The sequence below is a fragment of the Etheostoma cragini genome, chromosome 17 (assembly GCF_013103735.1).
Source record: "Etheostoma cragini isolate CJK2018 chromosome 17, CSU_Ecrag_1.0, whole genome shotgun sequence".
In the NCBI taxonomy this organism is placed as follows: domain Eukaryota; kingdom Metazoa; phylum Chordata; class Actinopteri; order Perciformes; family Percidae; genus Etheostoma; species Etheostoma cragini.
Window position 1 is genome coordinate 24,588,325 of NC_048423.1, and position 19,477 is coordinate 24,607,801.

The 19,477-nt window shown below is 43.7% G+C and overlaps 1 protein-coding gene across 9 annotated transcripts in view; it reads left to right on the plus strand.

The window, feature by feature from the left end:
* The window catches only part of zswim8 (zinc finger, SWIM-type containing 8), a 32,685-nt gene that overhangs the window by 10,342 nt on the left and 2,866 nt on the right, over positions 1-19,477 (plus strand). The window contains exons 7-23 of one of the 9 annotated variants that reach the window (XM_034898165.1): positions 80-200; positions 972-1,173; positions 2,623-2,798; positions 3,118-4,432; positions 4,863-4,994; positions 5,309-5,488; positions 6,434-6,617; positions 6,888-6,986; positions 7,160-7,284; positions 9,596-9,643; positions 10,425-10,749; positions 11,695-11,850; positions 12,729-12,951; positions 14,710-14,757; positions 16,799-17,088; positions 17,187-17,410; positions 18,634-19,157. In XM_034898165.1, coding sequence (XP_034754056.1) covers positions 80-200; positions 972-1,173; positions 2,623-2,798; positions 3,118-4,432; positions 4,863-4,994; positions 5,309-5,488; positions 6,434-6,617; positions 6,888-6,986; positions 7,160-7,284; positions 9,596-9,643; positions 10,425-10,749; positions 11,695-11,850; positions 12,729-12,951; positions 14,710-14,757; positions 16,799-17,088; positions 17,187-17,410; positions 18,634-19,157 — 4,372 coding nt within the window. Of the gene's footprint in view, positions 1-79; positions 201-971; positions 1,174-2,622; positions 2,799-3,117; positions 4,433-4,862; positions 4,995-5,308; positions 5,489-6,433; positions 6,618-6,878; positions 6,987-7,159; positions 7,285-9,595; positions 9,644-10,424; positions 10,750-11,694; positions 11,851-12,728; positions 12,952-14,709; positions 14,758-16,798; positions 17,089-17,186; positions 17,411-18,633; positions 19,158-19,477 lie in introns of all 9 variants that reach the window. The other 8 variants (XM_034898166.1, XM_034898167.1, XM_034898168.1 and 5 more) reach the window with 8 other exon arrangements.

The window sequence follows — 19,477 nt, forward strand, 5'->3', positions numbered from 1 at the left end:
GTTAATCTACCAAATTGTTGCTGTAATTTGATGAAAGAGAATCTTTTGATATTGTGTGTGTGTGTGTCCGTGTGTGTAGACCCGACAGCAGGCCCTTCGGCGTCTGACCAGAGCACCTGGTATTTGGATGAGTCGACCCTCAGCGACAACATCAAAAAGACTCTGCACAAGTTCTGTGGGCCCTCGCCTGTCGTCTTCAGGTACACACTGCTTGTCTTATATAGAGGTCCAGTTTCCAGGTGGTGAACTAACGTTATCAACACCACAATACCCTACATTTCAATTGCACACTGGAGATGGTAATTACATATTTTATATCGGTTGATTTATATCAACAAGTATTAAGTTTGAACAAAAGTTACTTATTCATGTATCATTAGCAGCATGGTGAACACTAGCAGCCTGTCCACTGTCCAAAGCAAGAAACAACTGTAAGAATTCCAATAGAAACTAGGCCTAACCCTAAAAAAATCAATGTATTGTACTGCCAATTTTGTTAGAGGAGCGAGCTTGGGACCGGGGGGTTGTCGGTTCAATTCCCAGACCAACAGGGTACAAATGTGTGTGGGGAAAGGGAAACCAGTCATCACCACCCTTGAGCCAGGCTGCCCAGTATACCCCCAGTCTGATCTGGCAGCAGATCTGACTGGGGTTGTACCGGGCAGCTTCCAGGCATGCATGTGTGACTGTGTGAATATGATCAGGTTCCTCTCAGCAAACCTTTTCTGATTAAATAAAAGTAAACATTTTAAACATCTAATTGCTGAATCAACACTAATTTCATAATGAAATGTTGAAGCAAAAATCGCATCTATTGCCACTTTAAAGCATTTCATAAAGGCTCCACTACCCCCTATCACACATGTTACTTCTTACATTATGTGTTACTTGACTAAAACCAGTGGTGTGTGTGTGTCTCTGTGTGTCTCTGTGTGTGTGTGTGTGTGTGTGTGTGTGTGTCTCTCACACAGTGATGTAAACTCCATGTACCTGTCATCCACGGAGCCGCCGGCTGCTGCTGAGTGGGCGTGTCTGCTGCGACCCCTGCGGGGCCGAGAACCAGAAGGCATCTGGAACCTTCTGTCCATCGTCCGGGAGATGTTTAAGAGGCGGGACAGTAACGCTGCCCCGCTGCTTGAGATTCTCACTGAGCAGTGCCTCACCTATGAACAGGTACATCCTTAACATGAAAGAGGTTGAGCGGCTGACAGTAAACCAGTTCAACGATTTTTAAACTACACGCATAAGCATGTTGGTGTTAATAGACAGATAGAGATGCTTTAATTATCCCAAAGGAAACTAAGTTGACAACGGGGGCGGGTTTCCCCACCTAGTTCAACAATTCTCATATTTATATTTTTCATACATGTGTAATTTTTTTAAATTAAGGTAATGCTTAAAAATCTCAAGGCTGTGGGGAAAGATTGCTAATGCTCCCTCAGAACTAAAACCAGAGAACTTCCAGTGACTCTTTTTGCCCCAGATTCTGATATGAATCCTTTTTAATATTGCATATCTGCTAATAACACACACTCTCCTCATTTAACCCTTCATCCATACAGTATGCAGCAGTGGGTCTTATTATTTTTTTCAATAGTGTACTTGCTTTAAACTGTTTTTTTTAAGCCATGAACCCCCCACCCAGCACGAATCATTCTTGGTATAAAGAGGAACAAGACATCATATCAGCTATAGATTTACTAACTTAACTTACTTAACAACCTACCTCGAAAAAAATGACAAAAGCTTGGAAAAAGATGGTAGAGAGAAGCAAGTAAAATAAGAATAAGTGGAAAACAGTAAAAAAAAATTCAGAAAAAGCAGTTAAAAGAAGGAAGCTAACACTAGGGCGACAAAAGTGACAACAAATTCAAATAAGCTGAAAAAAACAGTAAAAAGGTAAAGAAGAAAAGCAAGAATGGGGGAAAAAAAATAGATAAACCATTAATATAGGTGAGAAATTTAAAAAAAACGGCAACCAAATCGTGTAAAGCATCAAACTTGTAGAAAAAAAGACAGAAGTGACTACAGCCTTGTAACTGAAAAACGTTTAGCAAGAAAGTCCCCCAAAGTACCCCTAGGGGGACACAAACCCCCATTTGAGAAACATTGGTATACAGGATAAAAATATTTACAGATGTTATTTACCAGGGCAGGTCCGGATGGGGACTGAGTCCCAAATCAATAGGGCGCCACCTTATTTAGGTAACATTATGCTACGATTTGCTGAATATTTATGATGTTTTTGATACTTTATGGACAACTTGATGACTTTTAATAACGTCGGTGCATTGTGTGGGCAATGTTCCAAACTTCTGACCTCCATATAGAATCCATGTGTGGACCTTTTAATTTAAAGGTCCCTGTGATAGGACTGGGCAATATATCGATATTATATCAACATGGATATATGAGGCTAGACATCATCTTCTTTTGGATATTGTAATATCGTGATATGACACGATATTACAATGACATGTGTTGTCTTTTCCTGGTTTTAAAGGCTGCATTACAGTAAAATTGTCTTCTTTTTTAACTTACTAGTTGTTACCTCTAACCTGTGATTATGCTGTACATTGTTTGACACACACCTCACTGAGTTGTCTGACCGTGTGTGTTCAGATCATCAGCTGGTGGTACAGTGTTCGGACCTCAGCGTCCCACAGCAGCGCCAGTGGCCACACCGGGCGCAGCAACGGCCAGTCTGAGGTGGCGGCTCACGCCTGTGCCAGCATGTGTGATGAGATGGTGGTGCTATGGAGGCTGGCAGTGCTCGACCCCACCATGAGCCCCTGCAGGTCAGACTGTTGACACCAGGCTACACACTGCTAAATATTTACTCTTTGACAAAGACGTCTACCTCTGTAGGGATCCTTTCCATAATACTGTCACTTAGAATCTTTCAGTGGACGCTAGTTGACAGTACACATTTGTTGCGGTCCGGTTACAGTGTTGTTGCTTACAATGGAACAATTTCAAAGATTTTTCTTCATGTTTGTCACTGAGACACCTTAGACCACCCCCTGCACTTAGACGATGCATGGGGAAATAGGGTCCATGTTCCAAAGAACCAACAAGTAGGGATTAATAATGAAGGTTGTGTATCCTCTTTTTCAGGCGTTTGGAACTGGCAGGCCAGCTAAAGCAGTGGCACCTGAAAGTTATAGAGATAGTGAAGCGGGGACAACATCGCAAGTCCCTGGATAAATTGTTCCAGGGCTTCAAGCCCGCTGTAGAGTCCTGCTATTTCAACTGGGAGGTGGCCTACCCACTGGAAGGCATCACCTACTGCAGTGCTGATAAGAAGAGTGCCACATTCTGCTGGTCCAGGGCAGTGCAGCACCAGAGAGGAGTCAAAGCTGCTGCAGGAGCAGGCGGAGAAGCATGTGAACCCGGAGGAGGGGGGAGAGCGGACGGCGGGGCTGGGGGAGATTATAAAGGAAGAGGTCACTCGTCCCAACAGGAGGTGGCAGTGCGACCCAAGGAGACCATACTGACCAAGAGGAAGGGTCTGTCAGTGAGCGGAGGGGGAGGAATGCTGGTCCGTCTAGGAGGGGGTGTCTCTCTGTCCCTGGAAGACGGAGGAGGGAAGTGCATGTACAAAGGGCCTGGTTCCTCCTCTGGAGGGAAGCTGAAACTGACACAGGGAGGTGGGAAAGGGGCATCTGTAGGTTGTTCTGGGGGAAGTGGAGGGATTGGAGGGGGTAAGCATGCCAGTGCCAAGCGGCGGACCAGCAGTGAGGACAGCTCCCTAGAGCCGGATATGGCTGAGCTCAGCCTGGACGACGGGTGCAGTCTGGCTCTGGGTGCTGAGGCCAGCAACACGTTTGAGTTCCTCCCCCCACCACCAGAGATGATGCCCTCCCCGAGCCCCTTGCTCCGAGACTCGCGCAAGTACGGCAACAGCAGCGCGGGGAGCAAGATGTTTGAAACCAAGCGGGTCAGCCATGTCTCAGCTGCAGAGACCGGTCCCCCTTGCTTCCCTTCCAAAGAGACAGTGGTGGTTGTTATGGACATGTCCAATGCTGCAGAGAAGGAAGCAGAGCTGGAGGTGGAGCCTGTCCAGAACAAAGATGAAGATGTAGACTCAGCTGGCAGTACCCAGCCTTCCACCTCAACCACTACGGCCAAATCAGGCGCCACTCAAACGTCGGCCAAGCCTCCGCGGGGCCGCAGAGAGGCGGCGTCTGCTGCCGCCGCTGCAGCGGCTGGGGGCGGGGCAGCAACTGCAGGTGGTATAGCTAACCATGGAGCAGAGGTAGCAGCGGGAGCCGCAGGGGGAGATGCTGTGGGTGAGGACGACTATCAGGCATACTACCTGAGTGCAGCCTCAGAGGAGGGGGCAGACAGACAGCAGAGTGACAACCACCAAGAGGAGGAGCCAGACATCTTTGCAGGGATGAAACCGCTGGAGCAGGAGGGGCGCATGGAGGTAAGGAAGGAAGAGACATTGCGTCTGTATCCTTACGGACGTATGTATGATTGAAATGATATGAAATCCATACAGGTAGAGTAGTAGACAGCTGATAATATATAAAAAAATATGACAAACTGGAATTGGATCAGTACTCTGTATCGTTCAGATGCCATTTTTTGCTTGCCGATTCTGATACCAAGTACTGATCTGATTCCAATGTTTCATATATTTTATTATGTTTTACCAGCTGTATACTACTATCCCTGGAAGGATTTGATATAATTTCTGTCTTTGTTGGCCTGGCTCAGGTTAAACAATGAACGCCACAGAACTTTATTTTATTATTCAGTCTTCTAGTCAGTTATGATAGAAAAAGTAAATAATTTACATTATATTATATATTGTAATATTAACATTGTGTGTGTGTGTGCGCGCGTGTGCGCAGGTGCTGTTTGCATGTGCCGAGGCCCTTTACGCTCATGGCTACAGTAATGAGGCGTGCCGCCTGGCCGTGGAGCTGGCCAGAGACCTGTTAGCCAACCCTCCAGACCTGAAAGTGGAGCAGCCACAGACTAAGGTAAATAAAGTCCCAGCACCCTGCCACACATTCTCCTATGTCCTTTGACTTCTTTTCCCCCCTTCTGTTGTACAGTCTCAATCTTCCAAACTCATCAGTCAATATCTTGAACGGATATTGAGCCTTTCTTCATAAAGGAAATTCACCATATTAATCTAATATCTGTTTTATATTGGCATTGTTACTGTGCCAGTTTGTAAATGACCAACAAATATGAAAAATTGAAAAGAAATTCAAAGTGTGAATGTTGTCAGATGTAAAATGTTGTCACTTGTCCTGACATCATTATTCATTTCCCTGGTTATTGGATTTAGGGTAAGAAGAGCAAGGTGTCGACCAGCCGCCAGACACAGGTCGCCACTAACACGCTGTCGAAAGCTGCCTTCCTCCTCACTGTCCTCAGCGAACGACTGGAGCTCCACAACCTGGCCTTCTGCACCGGCATGTTCTCCCTGGAACTCCAGAGACCCCCGGCGTCTACCAAAGCTCTGGAGGTCTCTCACTCTCCCCACACACACACACACACACACACACACATTCTGTTTTCACAGCTACCTTAAACCTCCTAAAAGTTACTTGCATTGAACGGTTGAGAGAGAGTAGAGAGTAGCATTTATTGTTATTTGTATCTGATTTCATAAATGTTAATAATGAATGCATTTTTTATTACCTAATGGAATCCCGTTTATGCAGAGCTGTAACTGAAAAAAATGCAATCCTTGCCAAGCATTGTATCGAGGCGGTACCATCCATTAGCATCATTAGCGTTTGAAGGCAGGATCTACTGACAGCTGTCTGGTCATTTGTTGGGAGGGTTTTCCCACAATGCAACTATACGGCCTCAAAAGCCTTTGATTATGCCTAATGAGGCCGACCGATACTAATACAAATATTTGGTTATTTAAAAATCGGATATGCCGATATATCAGCCAATAAATAACAAAACAAATAGAATCCAGAACCGCGTAACAACATAAACAGATTTCACTAACATTAGTTATTTGTAGTAAAATAATATGATAATAATTTGTTTTATTGTCACAACAGAACAGAGGAACATCAAAATATATTAAAGTTCTGATAAATAAAATGTATAAATACAAACTTAAGATATGAAACTTAAAGTCCTTTTTAAACAAAAACACACACACAAAAAAACTAATCTGGGTTGCCGACAGGGACGTTGTAAAGCGTCCTCTGGTGGACAGACTATTCAACGAAATCCGGGACCAAATCTTTAAAAAAATTGATTCCAAGGAAAAGAATGTATTTATAAAAATCTGCAAAAAAATAATAAGTAATACATACGTAAATCCATTTGTTTCCCACCCCTTTTACATAGGTTATGGTATATTATATTCAAACCAGGAGTAGACCTGCTATAGCATGAGGAGACATCAACGTGTACTAAACTGAGTGCATGTGTGTGGGTTGACCAGGTAAAGCTGGCCTACCAGGAGTCGGAGGTGGTGTCCCTGCTGAAGAAGATTCCTCTGGGCCTGGTGGAGATGTCGGCCATCCGAGAGAGAGCCGAGCAGCTCCGAGACGGAAACTTCTGCGACTACAGACCTGTGCTGCCTCTCATGTTGGCCAGCTTCATCTTTGATGTTCTGTGTACCCCAGGTAAGCACCATTTACTGTCTGGTCATCGGAGTTCAAGATACAAAACGTTGAACTCTGCCTACCTAGGTAAGTATTTTTCATCAGTGAAGACAAATAAACAATGAAAGTACCCTTTACTTTCATTGTTTTTTTTGTCTTGCCTAGTTTAAAAAAATTAGTGGCAACGTAGTGCTTGAAAAAATTGCACTGTTATTTTTCTGACCAAGCTTTTTTTGAGAACTTCAAGAATTAACATTCCCTTTTTACTTTATTACCATATTGTTTGTGCAGTTGTGTCCCCAACGGGTTCCCGTCCACCAAGCCGCAACCGTAACAACGAGATGCCCGGTGATGAGGAGCTGGGCTTCGAGGCTGCGGTCGCTGCACTTGGTACATTCATTCTCATCCTGTTCTTTCATTTCTGTCTGGGTCCGCTTCCGTCACTCTCTTCTTCCCTCCTCCCCGCTTTTCTCACATCCCCTATGTTTTGTGTCTTTTGTTTCCCCACACGCTTTCCTGCTGTAATCGCTCCGCTTTCTTCCACTCTCTGTGCGTGTCTGCAGGCATGAAGACCACCGTGAGCGAGGCGGAGCATCCTCTGCTGTGTGAAGGAACGAGGCGGGTGAAAGGTGACCTGGCTCTGGCTCTCATGATCACCTATAAGGATGACCAGAGCAAGCTCAAGAAGGTAGCCATCGTTACAGTTATCATTCTAACATTTGATAAGAAAATGGCACTTTTTTTCATGTATGAGATGTGTTCTTCAAAAAAGCTAGGCAGAGCAAAGGCAGAAATAAGACAAGAGCTTTGGGCTGTGCTTTGAAAACCATGCAACTTTTTTTCTGTTTTTAGTAATTACACATGGAAGATGATTCTGTTTTTTGGTAACAAAATTGTTTTTTTGCAAAGTGATCAATGCTACTTCACCAACAGACCATATGTTATATTAGTAACTAAGCACAGCGCTGGATCGTTAACAGTCTATAGAGCCATAGAAGGATAAATCTGAGCAGCAGTTGCTGGTTGTATTTAGTCTCTACAGAGCTCCAGGACACTGGCTAACGGCAGCAGTTGTTTAGCCGCCAATAGGTGACTGTGAGCCGGGTACCGGCGCCGCCAGATGACGGCCGTGGTAGTGGAGTTTAGTCTGAATAAGTGAGCGTTATACGGATGACAGTTAAGCTAAGGCACCAAAACCATTAGTGAAGTTTAAGGAAAAGATGTTGGTTTGGATTAAAACACACCGGAAGAAGCGATTCCTGGGTGAAAGTAGTTTGTTTTTGCCGCGAAGTGAACTCCCCTCTCCCGGCTTGAAAGCGCTGTGTTTTATGTTGGTACCACGTTGTGCTATTTCATTCTGAGATTATTAGTTCATCAAACAGCTAAGCCAACCTACTGGCACCATATCCATGGTGGTATTGGAAGGGGGATTTCATTCTTGCATGTTTTGTTTTTCTGTGCATGATCAAGAACCCCCCACCCCCCCACCCTTCCTCTGCTTTTTTTTCACAAATTGCACCCTTTATGTGTCTTTAAAAAAATAGAGCAGAGACAGCAGTCTGCAGCCTTTTCTCTTATTCATCCACCATGTGTAGGTGTGTACAGCAGTCAAACGGAGTTCCTCTGCAGGCGTACACATACAGAAACAACCCGGAACTATGGGAAAGGCCACAAAAAGAGCCTTGTACAGAACATTGAATGGCTTCTGCTGGGGAAATACAGAATAAGATCACTTTAAAGACTCATTATCCTTACCCATACAGTTTTTTCAAGGCCAATACCGATACTAGCTATTAGGAGGTAATGAAACCGATAACTGATATTTTTGAATCGATATGCATTTACAGTAAAGATAAAAATCTTTAATCAAAATTAAAGGTCCCATGACATGGTGCTCTTTGGATGCTTTTATATAGACAGAACTTGTCTGAAGTCTTTTTAATATAGACCTTAGTGGTCCCCTAATACTGTATCTGAAGTCTCTTTATATAGACCTTTAGTGGTCCCTAATACTGTATGTGAAATCTCTTTATATAGACCTTAGTGGTCCCTAATACTGTATCTGAAATCTCTTTATATGGACCTTAGTGGTCCCTAATACTGTATCTGAAGTCTCTTTATATAGACCTTAGTGGTCCCTAATACTGTATCTGAAGTCTCTTTATATAGACCTTAGTGGTCCCTAATACTGTATCTGAAATGTCTTTCTCAAAACTCAGCTTTGGTGCAGATGTGTAATTTCTGAATGAAAGTCATTAACGTTAACTGAAAAAACAGCAAACGCAGTTAGAGACTAGCTGTGACTAGCGGAGCATTTAGCAGCTGGAGCAGGAGCCAAACCAGAGCTAAATGTACTGTATGTCAGTGTGGCACTGGGTCTGCTGCTATTACATTAGAGATGTTGGGATCCCATTTCTTCCTTCCCAATACCAGAACTTGTGCATCAGCCAATTCCAAGGACCAATTTGATACTAGCTTGCTAAAAAAAAATATATATATATATATATATATATATAATTGTGTTTTAACAGTTATGTACTACTATTCCTGTATTTATGTGATAAGATTTCTACCATTGTTGTATGGCCTGTCTCAGGTTAAAATCTTAAACCCCACAAACAATGAACACTGTAGAACTTTGATTATCCAGTACAGTCACTTTTTCTACAGAAAAAGAACATAAATGAACTACTTGAAAGTAGAATTTCTTCTGGGCTGAATTACATGGTATCGGATCAAAGCATAAACTCAAGTACTTGCTGATAGCAGCATTTTAGTCGGTATCAGAGGCTTTTCCGATACTGGTATCTGTATCGGAAACATCTTTAGTACGCATGCAACTGTTTGCTAACAAGCTCAGCATATCAACTTTGTAATTAGGGGCCAAAGCAGCGCAGGAAGCTGTTGGAACGCCATTGATTTTGTTTTCTTTCTTTGTTCCTTTCTTTCTTTCTTTCTCTATTTCTCTCTTTCTCTTTGTTATTTGTCTCCGCTAAAAGTGTTCGTGCAGCAAAAACCGTAAGACTAAAAGTCTCCGAAATTGGCAGGTGGGTTGCAAATTCCACCCACTACTCAGGCACAAATAAAGTACATTCATAGTCCTCAAGGTGGGGCTGTGAACGAACAAATGTACGTCCCCCCCCCCCCCCCCTCTATTACCTCAATCTGCTTGGCTTTTAGTGTCATAATTTTTCCTATATTTTTAACCTCTCAATTTATCTGCAGCTTTGCTCCGAATGCCTTCTGCTGTAAAAATGTCAAATTTTGACTATGACCTCATAAAGAGCAAGATTCTAGATCGGCCCATCTGAGCTTTCATTTTCTCAAAGGCAGAGCAGGATACCCAGGGCTCGATTTACACCTGTCACCATTTCTAGCCACTGTGGGGCCATAGGCAGGCTGGTAGAACTCATATTAATGTTAAAAAAAACTCAGAAAGTGACATTTTCATGCCATGGGACCCTTTTATTGATCAACACTTCATCTCAGACACAAAGTGTTAAGTGAGTGATGTTTTCGAGGTTAACCGGTGGGGGTAGTGGTGGAACATATGGTGTTTGCTTACCTAAACAAACCTTAACCGATGTTCAGCATTCCAGTTATTAATAGATGTTCCAAAATCAGATAATCTCACGTCACATATATGTTTCAACAGATCACCAAGAATCAAAGGCAGCAATGGGAGTGTACGAAGTGAAGTTTCTCCTCCGGTTTCTTTAATTAACACGTCCCCCTCCCTCTCCCCCCCTCTCTCACTCTCTGTGTTCCCGGGTTCCTGTGTGTCTTTCTCTTTCTCTCTCTCTCTTCCTCTTCAACTCCCATCCTTAGATTCTGGATAAATTGTTGGACAGGGAGAGTCAGACCCACAAGCCCCAGACGTTAAGCTCCTTCTACTCCAGCAAGCCAGCAGCCGGCAGCCAGCGCAGCCCGTCCAAGCATACTGGGGCCAGCCACAGTGGGGCGAGCGCGGCCACCGGAGGGGTCTCCAAACACGCACCTTCATCTTCATCGTCTGCCACCGCCGTGGCCGCCCCTTCATCCAGCTCCTCCTCTGCTGTGGCGGTGGCTGGGGAACAGGTGGCTCATCAGGCTGATCTGAACTCAGTGCAGAACAGTACAGCGGGAGAGAGAACCTCAGAGACCAGGGAGCATGGTGAGAACTTCTCTGGGTGCCATTTGCCATATTCCAAGAATTCCTATTGGCTTGTCATTTTACATTTTCATTAGCATGAACTGGGGTAGACGCTCCATATTCTTGCCCCATCTTAAAATACGTTAGCCGGTAAGGGACATACAGGACATACTGCTCCGCGTTTCGTCCTTTTCTGCTCCTTCTTTTTTTCAACGAAGGATTCCTTGGCCCTAAAAAATGTTGAAGACCCCTACTGTAGAGGATGTGTCAAACTCAAGGCTGAGGGGCCGAACCCGTACCCTCGCAGATATCGATCCAGCCCTCCTATTGATTTAGGTTTACAATAAAGTTTTGCCCGTCTAGTTGTGTGCCAAACCAGAAAGACAGGAAACTGTTTTCATACTCCAAATACGCGACACTCAAAAGCAGAATTTGGCAGATTTAACGGTCAATGAAACGGCCCATTTTTGTGACGTCCTGTTGTGTTCTTAATGAGAGAGGAGCAAATGCTGTTGCAAGGAACTTTCAGCTATTCCACAAACTCACATGCAGTTCAGTGTTTGTGTTTTTTACCCTCGTAATGTTTTAAGACTTAGTTGTGGCAGCACTAGAGGCAGTGATGTTTCCTGTTTCCTGTACGGGACTCTCTCACCTCCTCAAAACCATAGCTCAAAACACACCCACAAGTATGTTCGCCCATTACATGATTTGGCATTTGCGTTTTTGTTGACGCAGGCAGTCTGAGTCCATCTAAGTAGGTAAAAAAATAGAACAGCTAGAACAGTCTAGTAAGTTCAAAACATCACTTTGCTGTAATGCAGCCGGAAAAACTAAGAAATGTCTTGCCTTATTACAATATCCCAATCTAAGACGGTATCTGGTCTCACATCACGATAACATTATTGTTTTGATAAATTGCTTAGCCCTAGATAGTAAAAGACCTCTGTAAATGTCTTTTCCTTGCAGTGGCAGATAAGCCTCCTTCATCCAGTGACCAGCAGAATGAAACGGGTCCATTTAAGCCGGAGGCCACCGTGCCCAGTCGGCTGGCACTGGGGGCTCGCTGTGGGTACAGCCAGCGCTGCTGGGGCTCACCTGTCCGGCAGAAGAAGAAACACACTGGTAGACTCAATCTCTATGTTCTCTACACAGAGCACATACTTTACACCGGCACTACTTCCACTTTTTCAGAGAATCCACTTAACTTACTCCTACTTTTGGGACTTTGAAGAATTTGCCCGTCAATCCGCAGATTCAAGATGCCCATAGACTGCAGCCGAGTAGACTTAAGATACAGTATTAAGGGACCACTAAGGTCTATATAAAAGAGACTTCAGATACAGTATTAAGGGACCACTAAGGTCTATATAAAAGAGACTTCAGATACAGTATTAGGGGACCACTAAGGTCTAAATAAAAGAGACTTCAGATCCAAAGAGCACAGTGTCATGGGACCTTTAAGAACTGATTTGTCCCTGCTGCCACTGGCCCTTTAAAAAAACTCAATTTGATTTTTACATATTGATTTTTACATTTTACATAGTATTTATTTCTTATTGTTTTCCCGGTGGTTACTGCTTGCTGCCCAAGAAATTGCCCCTTGAGGGTTACCAAAGATAGACTCCTTGCAGAACATCTACATGATCAGATAGGCAGAGCAGATTTTTTTGGGGTCATATTTCTGAAACTTCACATCCACAGAATGAACCTGCAAACATACTAGTGTTTATGGATGGATCATATCAGAGCCAACATGGGCATTTTTTAACTGACCGTGGATCGGCATTCACCCCGAACACCTAACTCCTATGTTTTAGTCACCTGATTGTTGAATTATCAGCTGAGCACAATTTGCGGCAGAGCCTAATACTAGCTCCACTGAGTTAAATGTGTTTGGTTGAAGACATATTGAAGTATCGTATCGGGACTTGGTTGCAATATTTTTTTAAATCCCATTGGTATTGAGGGCCAAAAATTTGATGTGTGTGTTGTTTGGACAGGCATGGCGAGCATCGACAGCAGTGCTCCGGAGACGACCTCCGACAGTTCCCCCACCCTCAGCCGGCGGCCGCTTCGCGGCGGCTGGGCAGCAACTTCATGGGGGCGGGGCCAGGACAGTGACAGCATCAGCAGTTCATCGTCTGATTCGTTGGGCTCCTCCTCCTCCAGCGGCTCTCGCAGGGCAGGGGGCGGGGCCAGGGCCAAGAGCACTGACACCAGCAGGTAAGCCCAGACTTTCTCCTCATCATGTCATGAAAGCCCTATTCGCACGGGATTAGTATAATCTGGGGACCTATCCCATATCCGTGTACGCACAAGGGATAAAAAGGCGCATACAAAACAAAAACCATGAAAAACTGATACACGCCGCCGCCAAAACACAGACATGTCGCACGGGACTAACCTTACAAGACCTTGGTGTTTGGCGAGCTATGGTTGGTCATTTGCGGGGAATTTTTACTTTAAAAATTACAGACATGGCCGATTTTTCACTAAGGATTAAGTAAAAAAAAAAATGGTACGAATGACTAAAGCACCTATTTTATTTTCGATATTCAGAAATAATATTGGAAAGGACGAGCAAACTGCTAAACTGCACCTTTATGCAGATGATGCTGTGATATATTCAGTTGCCTCTTCACTTCAGTTAGCCTTTCAACAGCTTCAAGTTGACAAATCCAAATTTATGACCTTTTTTAAGGGCTCGTTCCCAATCCCCAGGGAATATAACTATTAACACACTAAGTGGGGATTTAATTGAAAATGTTTCATCATATAAGTATTTTGGTTTTTGGCTGGACAACAAACTTTCAAAGTTCATGTTGAACAGCTTGTGAAAAAGCTGAAACTAAGGCTGGGGTTTTATTTTAGAATTAAAAACTTGTTTTAACATGTCCGCCAGAAAAACACTTGTGCAGGCTCCTTTTTAAAGTGTTTTGGACTATGATGATGTTGTCTACATGCATGCTGCCTCTAGTACTCTTCACCTGTTAGATTCTGTGTACCATAGTGCTCTGAGCTTCTTAACTAACTCTTATTTTCGTACTTATCATTGTATGCTGCATGAACTGGGAGGCTGGCCGTCTACGTGGGCAACTTCATTTGTATTTTTTTTCTATACAAGGTCATGTTGGGCATGTTTATGTAATCTCCTCAAGCAGAATACCAGCTGTGTTCATATCCTTTCCACCAGGTGGCGCTCTTACCAGGTTCCAAGGGTTTTTACTTGGCTTGGGGGGAAAAAACATCTCTTACTTTGAACCATGGTTTTGGAATAACTTGAAACACTTCCTCCATCTAAATGATCTAGTCCCATTAAATGAATTTAAGGCCATGTTAAAATGCCATCAAATTCAAAAATGTTACTGCCACATGTGACCTGTTCCTTTCCTCTACGTGTGATTTTGTCTATGCTGTATTTGTGTTTAAATTGAAACTGGTGTGCCGTCTTGGCCAGGTCTCCCTCAGAAAAGAGATTTCAATCTCAAGGGACTTCCTGGTTAAATAAAGGTTAAATAAAATGGTCACCAGGTAATACTAACCCCGTGCGATTAGGGCTTATGACATATGAAGTACAAGCACTAGCTGGGTTCCTGGAATGACCAGTAACACATCAGATTGAATTCAAAACAAAGTCTGACTGCTTACAGCGGTCTACTTGTGACCGATTTCTCATCAGTTGGCATCTGCTGACTTGCAGACAGTCAACTCCCTGTCAACCTGTGGTCCCCAGCAGGGTTTGTTATAAAGGAGGCTAAAGCTGATTCTATACTGTGACACAAGGGGTTAACACGAGTCCCGCTGTAGATGCATATGGCATAGTTTTTATTTTTATTTCTAGTTGAGCATCTCATGTGACCTGTTGATGTCAACACTACAACAATAGACAGATGTATCGTACGTGATCTGGCCGTATCCTGTTTTAAATCCTACTCCCCACTGTAACTGTGTTTACATTCTTTCATTGACTTTGTGATACAGAGCGATGGTGGGCTATGAACCTACTTATAGAACTGGAGTCACATCCAGGTAACTTCAATTTCTCCTTGTCTCATTACTTTTTTCATTCACTGTGATAGAGAGCCGGGTTCGCACTGAGAAAAAAAGCTTGCGATGGAAATGTATTTACTAGATGTGTTGTTAGGAAAATATGGTCCACGTTGAAAATAACGTTACCCTGAGTAATATTTTGCTTTACACTATGTTTTTGTGTGTAAGTTACTGATAGGAACAACAATGGGTCCAGTGTTAAGCGTGAACGCTGTAACCAGCAGTCACAGACCGGGCTAGAATTGATCTAAAAGTGCTTTTTTTCTTGCCACTGACAGCCAGATTATTATTCTGTCTAACATCAATATGGAAAGGATCCCTGCAGAGATAGACCTTTTTAAGAGCTTTCTGTTTGTCCAGAAACAGCTCTGAAGTCGTTAGCGCTAATCCCACCATACGCCATATATATATATATATATATATATATATATATATATAACATTTCACATCTAAATCGATAAACTGTGTATATTTTAACCAAATGTAGAGTTGATATGGTTGTTAAAGGGAAAAGACAACCCAAAAGCAGATTTTCACAGTTTTATTTTGTTTCTATCGACTTTGAACAAAGTAGCGTTTTACAATGCTAAAATGACGTTTATTTACATGGAGTCTGGTGGGTTAGCGAACACAATCTCGTAGATGTTTTTATGTTTAAAAAAGGATCTTTCTCTTCTCTAACTGAAAGGTCAACCTCCTTAGAAATCCTTTCCCTAATGTTGTCAGACACTTAGAAAATTAATCTGATCCTGTCAATGGCCAAAAACCAGCAATCTTGTTAAATACAAGCTGGACCATTGTCCTATTAACTTACATTGTAGCTTGTTTTGTTGCTGCAACTGCAGCGATCTCGCGTAATACTGGATCAATGTCAAAGATTAATGTTCACATTAGTCACTTAAAGACAAAAACATAGGAAAATAGGGTCCAGTTTAAAGAAACTGTAGTTACCCTTTAACTTCCTTAATCATTTCTTCACTCTGAACCATGTCCTCTAGCATCAGAAACTTGTATGAGAACACACAAGCAGACCAAGCTTAGTCTCAGCTCTCGTGGTGTCCAATTAATAGATCTGTAGCTGCTGTAGCCCCTGTGTGTTTTATTTAATAAGTAGGTGCAAGTGAGCCACGGCGTAGCTTTGCAGCTACAACATAACCCCTTAATGTACAACTCTAACTCCATCTTAACAAAAGTGATGTTCTGACTGGAACAAAACGCAGACATCAGATGTGAAGCATGGATCACATTATCAAAGTGAAAGTATAGAGATGTTCCGCAGTGTGCTGAGATACAAACAGGGGCAAAACAGTGAACTCACACATTAACCTTAGTTGGCAATATTCTGCTTTGATGGAAATAGTTTTAAATACCCTTCAGATTGGCTGTCTGCTGCTCACATGCTCCCAGTAAATTGTTGGATGTGATGTCCAGTAGGGCTGGACAATATATCTATATTATATTGCTATCGTGATATGAGACTACGTACCTTACCGGACTGTTCTGTTATTGTTCTATTAATTGTTTTCACCCACATAGTCATTAAATCCATGTTACTGACGATTATTTATCAAAAATCTTGTGTATATATTTTTTAAAGCTCCAAATGTCAACCAATATCACCACAATATCAATATCGATGTATTTGGTCGAAAATTTGGTGATAATTGATTTTCTCCACATTGGCCAGCCCTAATGTAGTTATTAAGACATTTCAGGTGAGGACAAATACAACCTTTTTTAGATGGACAACATAACAAACAAACACAAACGTACAATAAGCATGAGGCCTCAGGGCGCAAAAAAGTCAAACAATAGCAATACAGATCAGAGATGATCTAAAGCTTAGTTGGAGTAGGACCAGGTCTGCCTGGAAGGATCAGTCTGCTTTTTTCTGATGGTTTTTCCTAAATAATAAAAAACAAAAGTTCAAATCTCATTTACAGTAGATCTAGTTTTGTCATTATTCTGAACAACTTAAATTCAATTCTAATTCATATGTCACATATTTCCCTGTGTTCAGGTACAAAGGGCGACGTCCGGAGTGCCATGCCCCCCACGTGCCCAACCAGCCATCAGAGGCAGCTGCCCATTTTTACTTTGAGCTGGCCAAAACGGTGCTGATCAAAGCCGGAGGAAACTCCTCCACCTCCATTTTCACCCAGCCGTCAGCCAGCGGGGGCCATCAGGGGCCCCACAGAAACCTGCACCTGTGTGCCTTTGAGATTGGCCTGTATGCTCTTGGGCTTCACAACTTTGTCTCACCCAACTGGCTGTCCAGGACCTACTCCTCCCACGTGTCCTGGATCACTGGTGAGCGGGAGTGTGTTAGACAGAACTACAAAGACCAAGGTTTTTCTTAATATCTTTCCTTTGTGCCCACATGATGCATTCTCCACTCCTTCTCTCAGGCCAGGCCATGGAGATTGGAAGCGCTGCCCTCAACATTTTGGTAGAGTGTTGGGACGGTCATCTCACCCCTCCAGAGGTGGCGTCCCTTGCTGACCGAGCATCGCGGGCCAGGGACCCCAACATGGTTCGGGCGGCAGCCGAGCTGGCCCTGAGCTGCCTGCCACACGCTCACGCCCTCAATCCTAATGAAATCCAGAGAGCCCTGGTGCAGTGCAAAGAGCAGGTATTGTGGGACGGGGTTGAGAATTGTCTCGTGCTGCGGAGTAGGGTCTGAGTCCACTCAACATTCCGAGATGGGAGAAAAACATGCTGGGGTTTATTGGCATTTCTTTATAAAGGCCTTGGCCGCGCTAACAACCAGATGCGGGTCCTGCCCCTCTGCAAAATAACCTAGGCCCCCAAAACAGGTTTGTTCCCAAGGCTATTATGCGACGGCACAGTACCCACGACGATTCTGATTAATTTAAAGAAATGTCAATAAACCAGAGCACGTTTTCTCCCATCCTGGAATGCTGTGTCCAGGAACTAGCCAGACCCTCCGCAGCAGCGCTGTGCAGGAAGGTCTGGCAAAGCGAGACTACTTGCAAGTGAACTAGCAGTTAGGAAATAGATTGTATAGCCTACTTTTCTTGTACAGATTTTTATTTTATTTTTTCAACTGATAACCACGCAGATCTTTGTGGTTCTGCCAAATACCAAACCCACTGGTTAGGATTCTGCCAAACCCCGAATTGAACCCTCCTCCCATCCTCGGTTTATTAACACAGTAAACACATTAACAAAGTAAACTATGTCCACCGCAGTGCATTTTTCATTTTATTTTAACTGTAAGACAAAGAATATAATTCATAACGCCAGGCACACAATTGGGAAAAAATATTTTTGACAAGGCCATTGTGTATCCTATATCAATTATCGAGTTTCAACGAAACAGCCCATTTGCATGATGTCCTGTTGTGTTCTTTAACCCCCAAGACTTCATATTTCACAACTACTGTTTAACGTCAGATCGTTTATAGAGTGCAACATTTCCAACCACACTTCACTTCACTTCACTTCGCTTTATTTCACAGGAGAGAGAGAGAGAGAGGAGGGGGACATAGCGAGTGCTTTGTTGTTGCAGGAAACAGTCAGCTATAACACAAACTCCTGGGAACTCCACTGCTTGTGTTTTTTTACCCTCATAGTGTTTAAAAGCTTTGTTGTGGCAGCAATGGAGGCAGCGATTTTTCCTGTCTTCATGTACGGGACTCTCACACCGCTTGAAAACACACCCACAAGTCCGATGTCCGTTACATGGTTGAAAAGCTATGTAGCTTTGTAAAACCTGCTGATAAAGATATTAGTGAAGAAGACACTACATGGTTTATTGTAGTAAATAAAGTACACGCATAACCCACAGTGATCTCCTCTTCTTCACTCTGCTCTGTCCCTGTGTCCCTCCAGGACAATGCAATGCTGGAGAAGGCCTGTATGGCGGTAGAGGAAGCAGCCAAGGGTGGAGGTGTGTACCCAGAGGTTCTGTTCGAGGTGGCTCACCAATGGTACTGGTTGTATGAGCAATCAGTGGGTGGGGGCTCGGCCCAGCAGCGGGAGACCTCTGGCCGCTGCGGGGCCAACGGTGGCACGGGCAGGAGGCCACCAGAGTCCACCTGTGTTGTCCTGGACACCGGAGCCAACATGGAGTCTGCAGGAGTGACAACGGTCACAGCCTCGGTCACCGCAGCAGCCGTCGTCCCCGTCATCTCCGTCGGCTCCACAATCTACCAGTCCCACGCCATGCCTGGCCAGGCCATGGCTCACCCCCACAGCCAGGGCCTCCACCCCTACACCACCATTCAGGCCCATCTCCCCACCGTCTGCACCCCCCAGTACCTGGGACACCCTCTGCAGCATGTCCCCCGACCCACCGTCTTCCCTGTTGCTGGGGCTGCATATCCACAGGTCCGAACTCTTCACACAGCCATTGGGTCATTTGTGGAACTGTGTTAAAAGAATCAATTATAAAGTTCAGCGTTTGGGGGAAAACATTAGGTACATTTAGAGCTGCTGATTTTTTGTTCATTACGAACTAAGATTTCGTTATTTTTCTTAACTATAATTGTTTGGTTAGTCTACAAAATGCTCATAGACTTAAATAATTGATTATTTTTTTGTCAGATCTGTTGCTGCAAATAAACATTGTTTGTGCTATACAGACTATTTAATATTAGTGGTATGTTAACTCAAGCTGTGTGTGTGTGTGTGTGTGTGTGTGTGTGTGTGTGTGTGTGTGTGTGTGTGTGTGTGT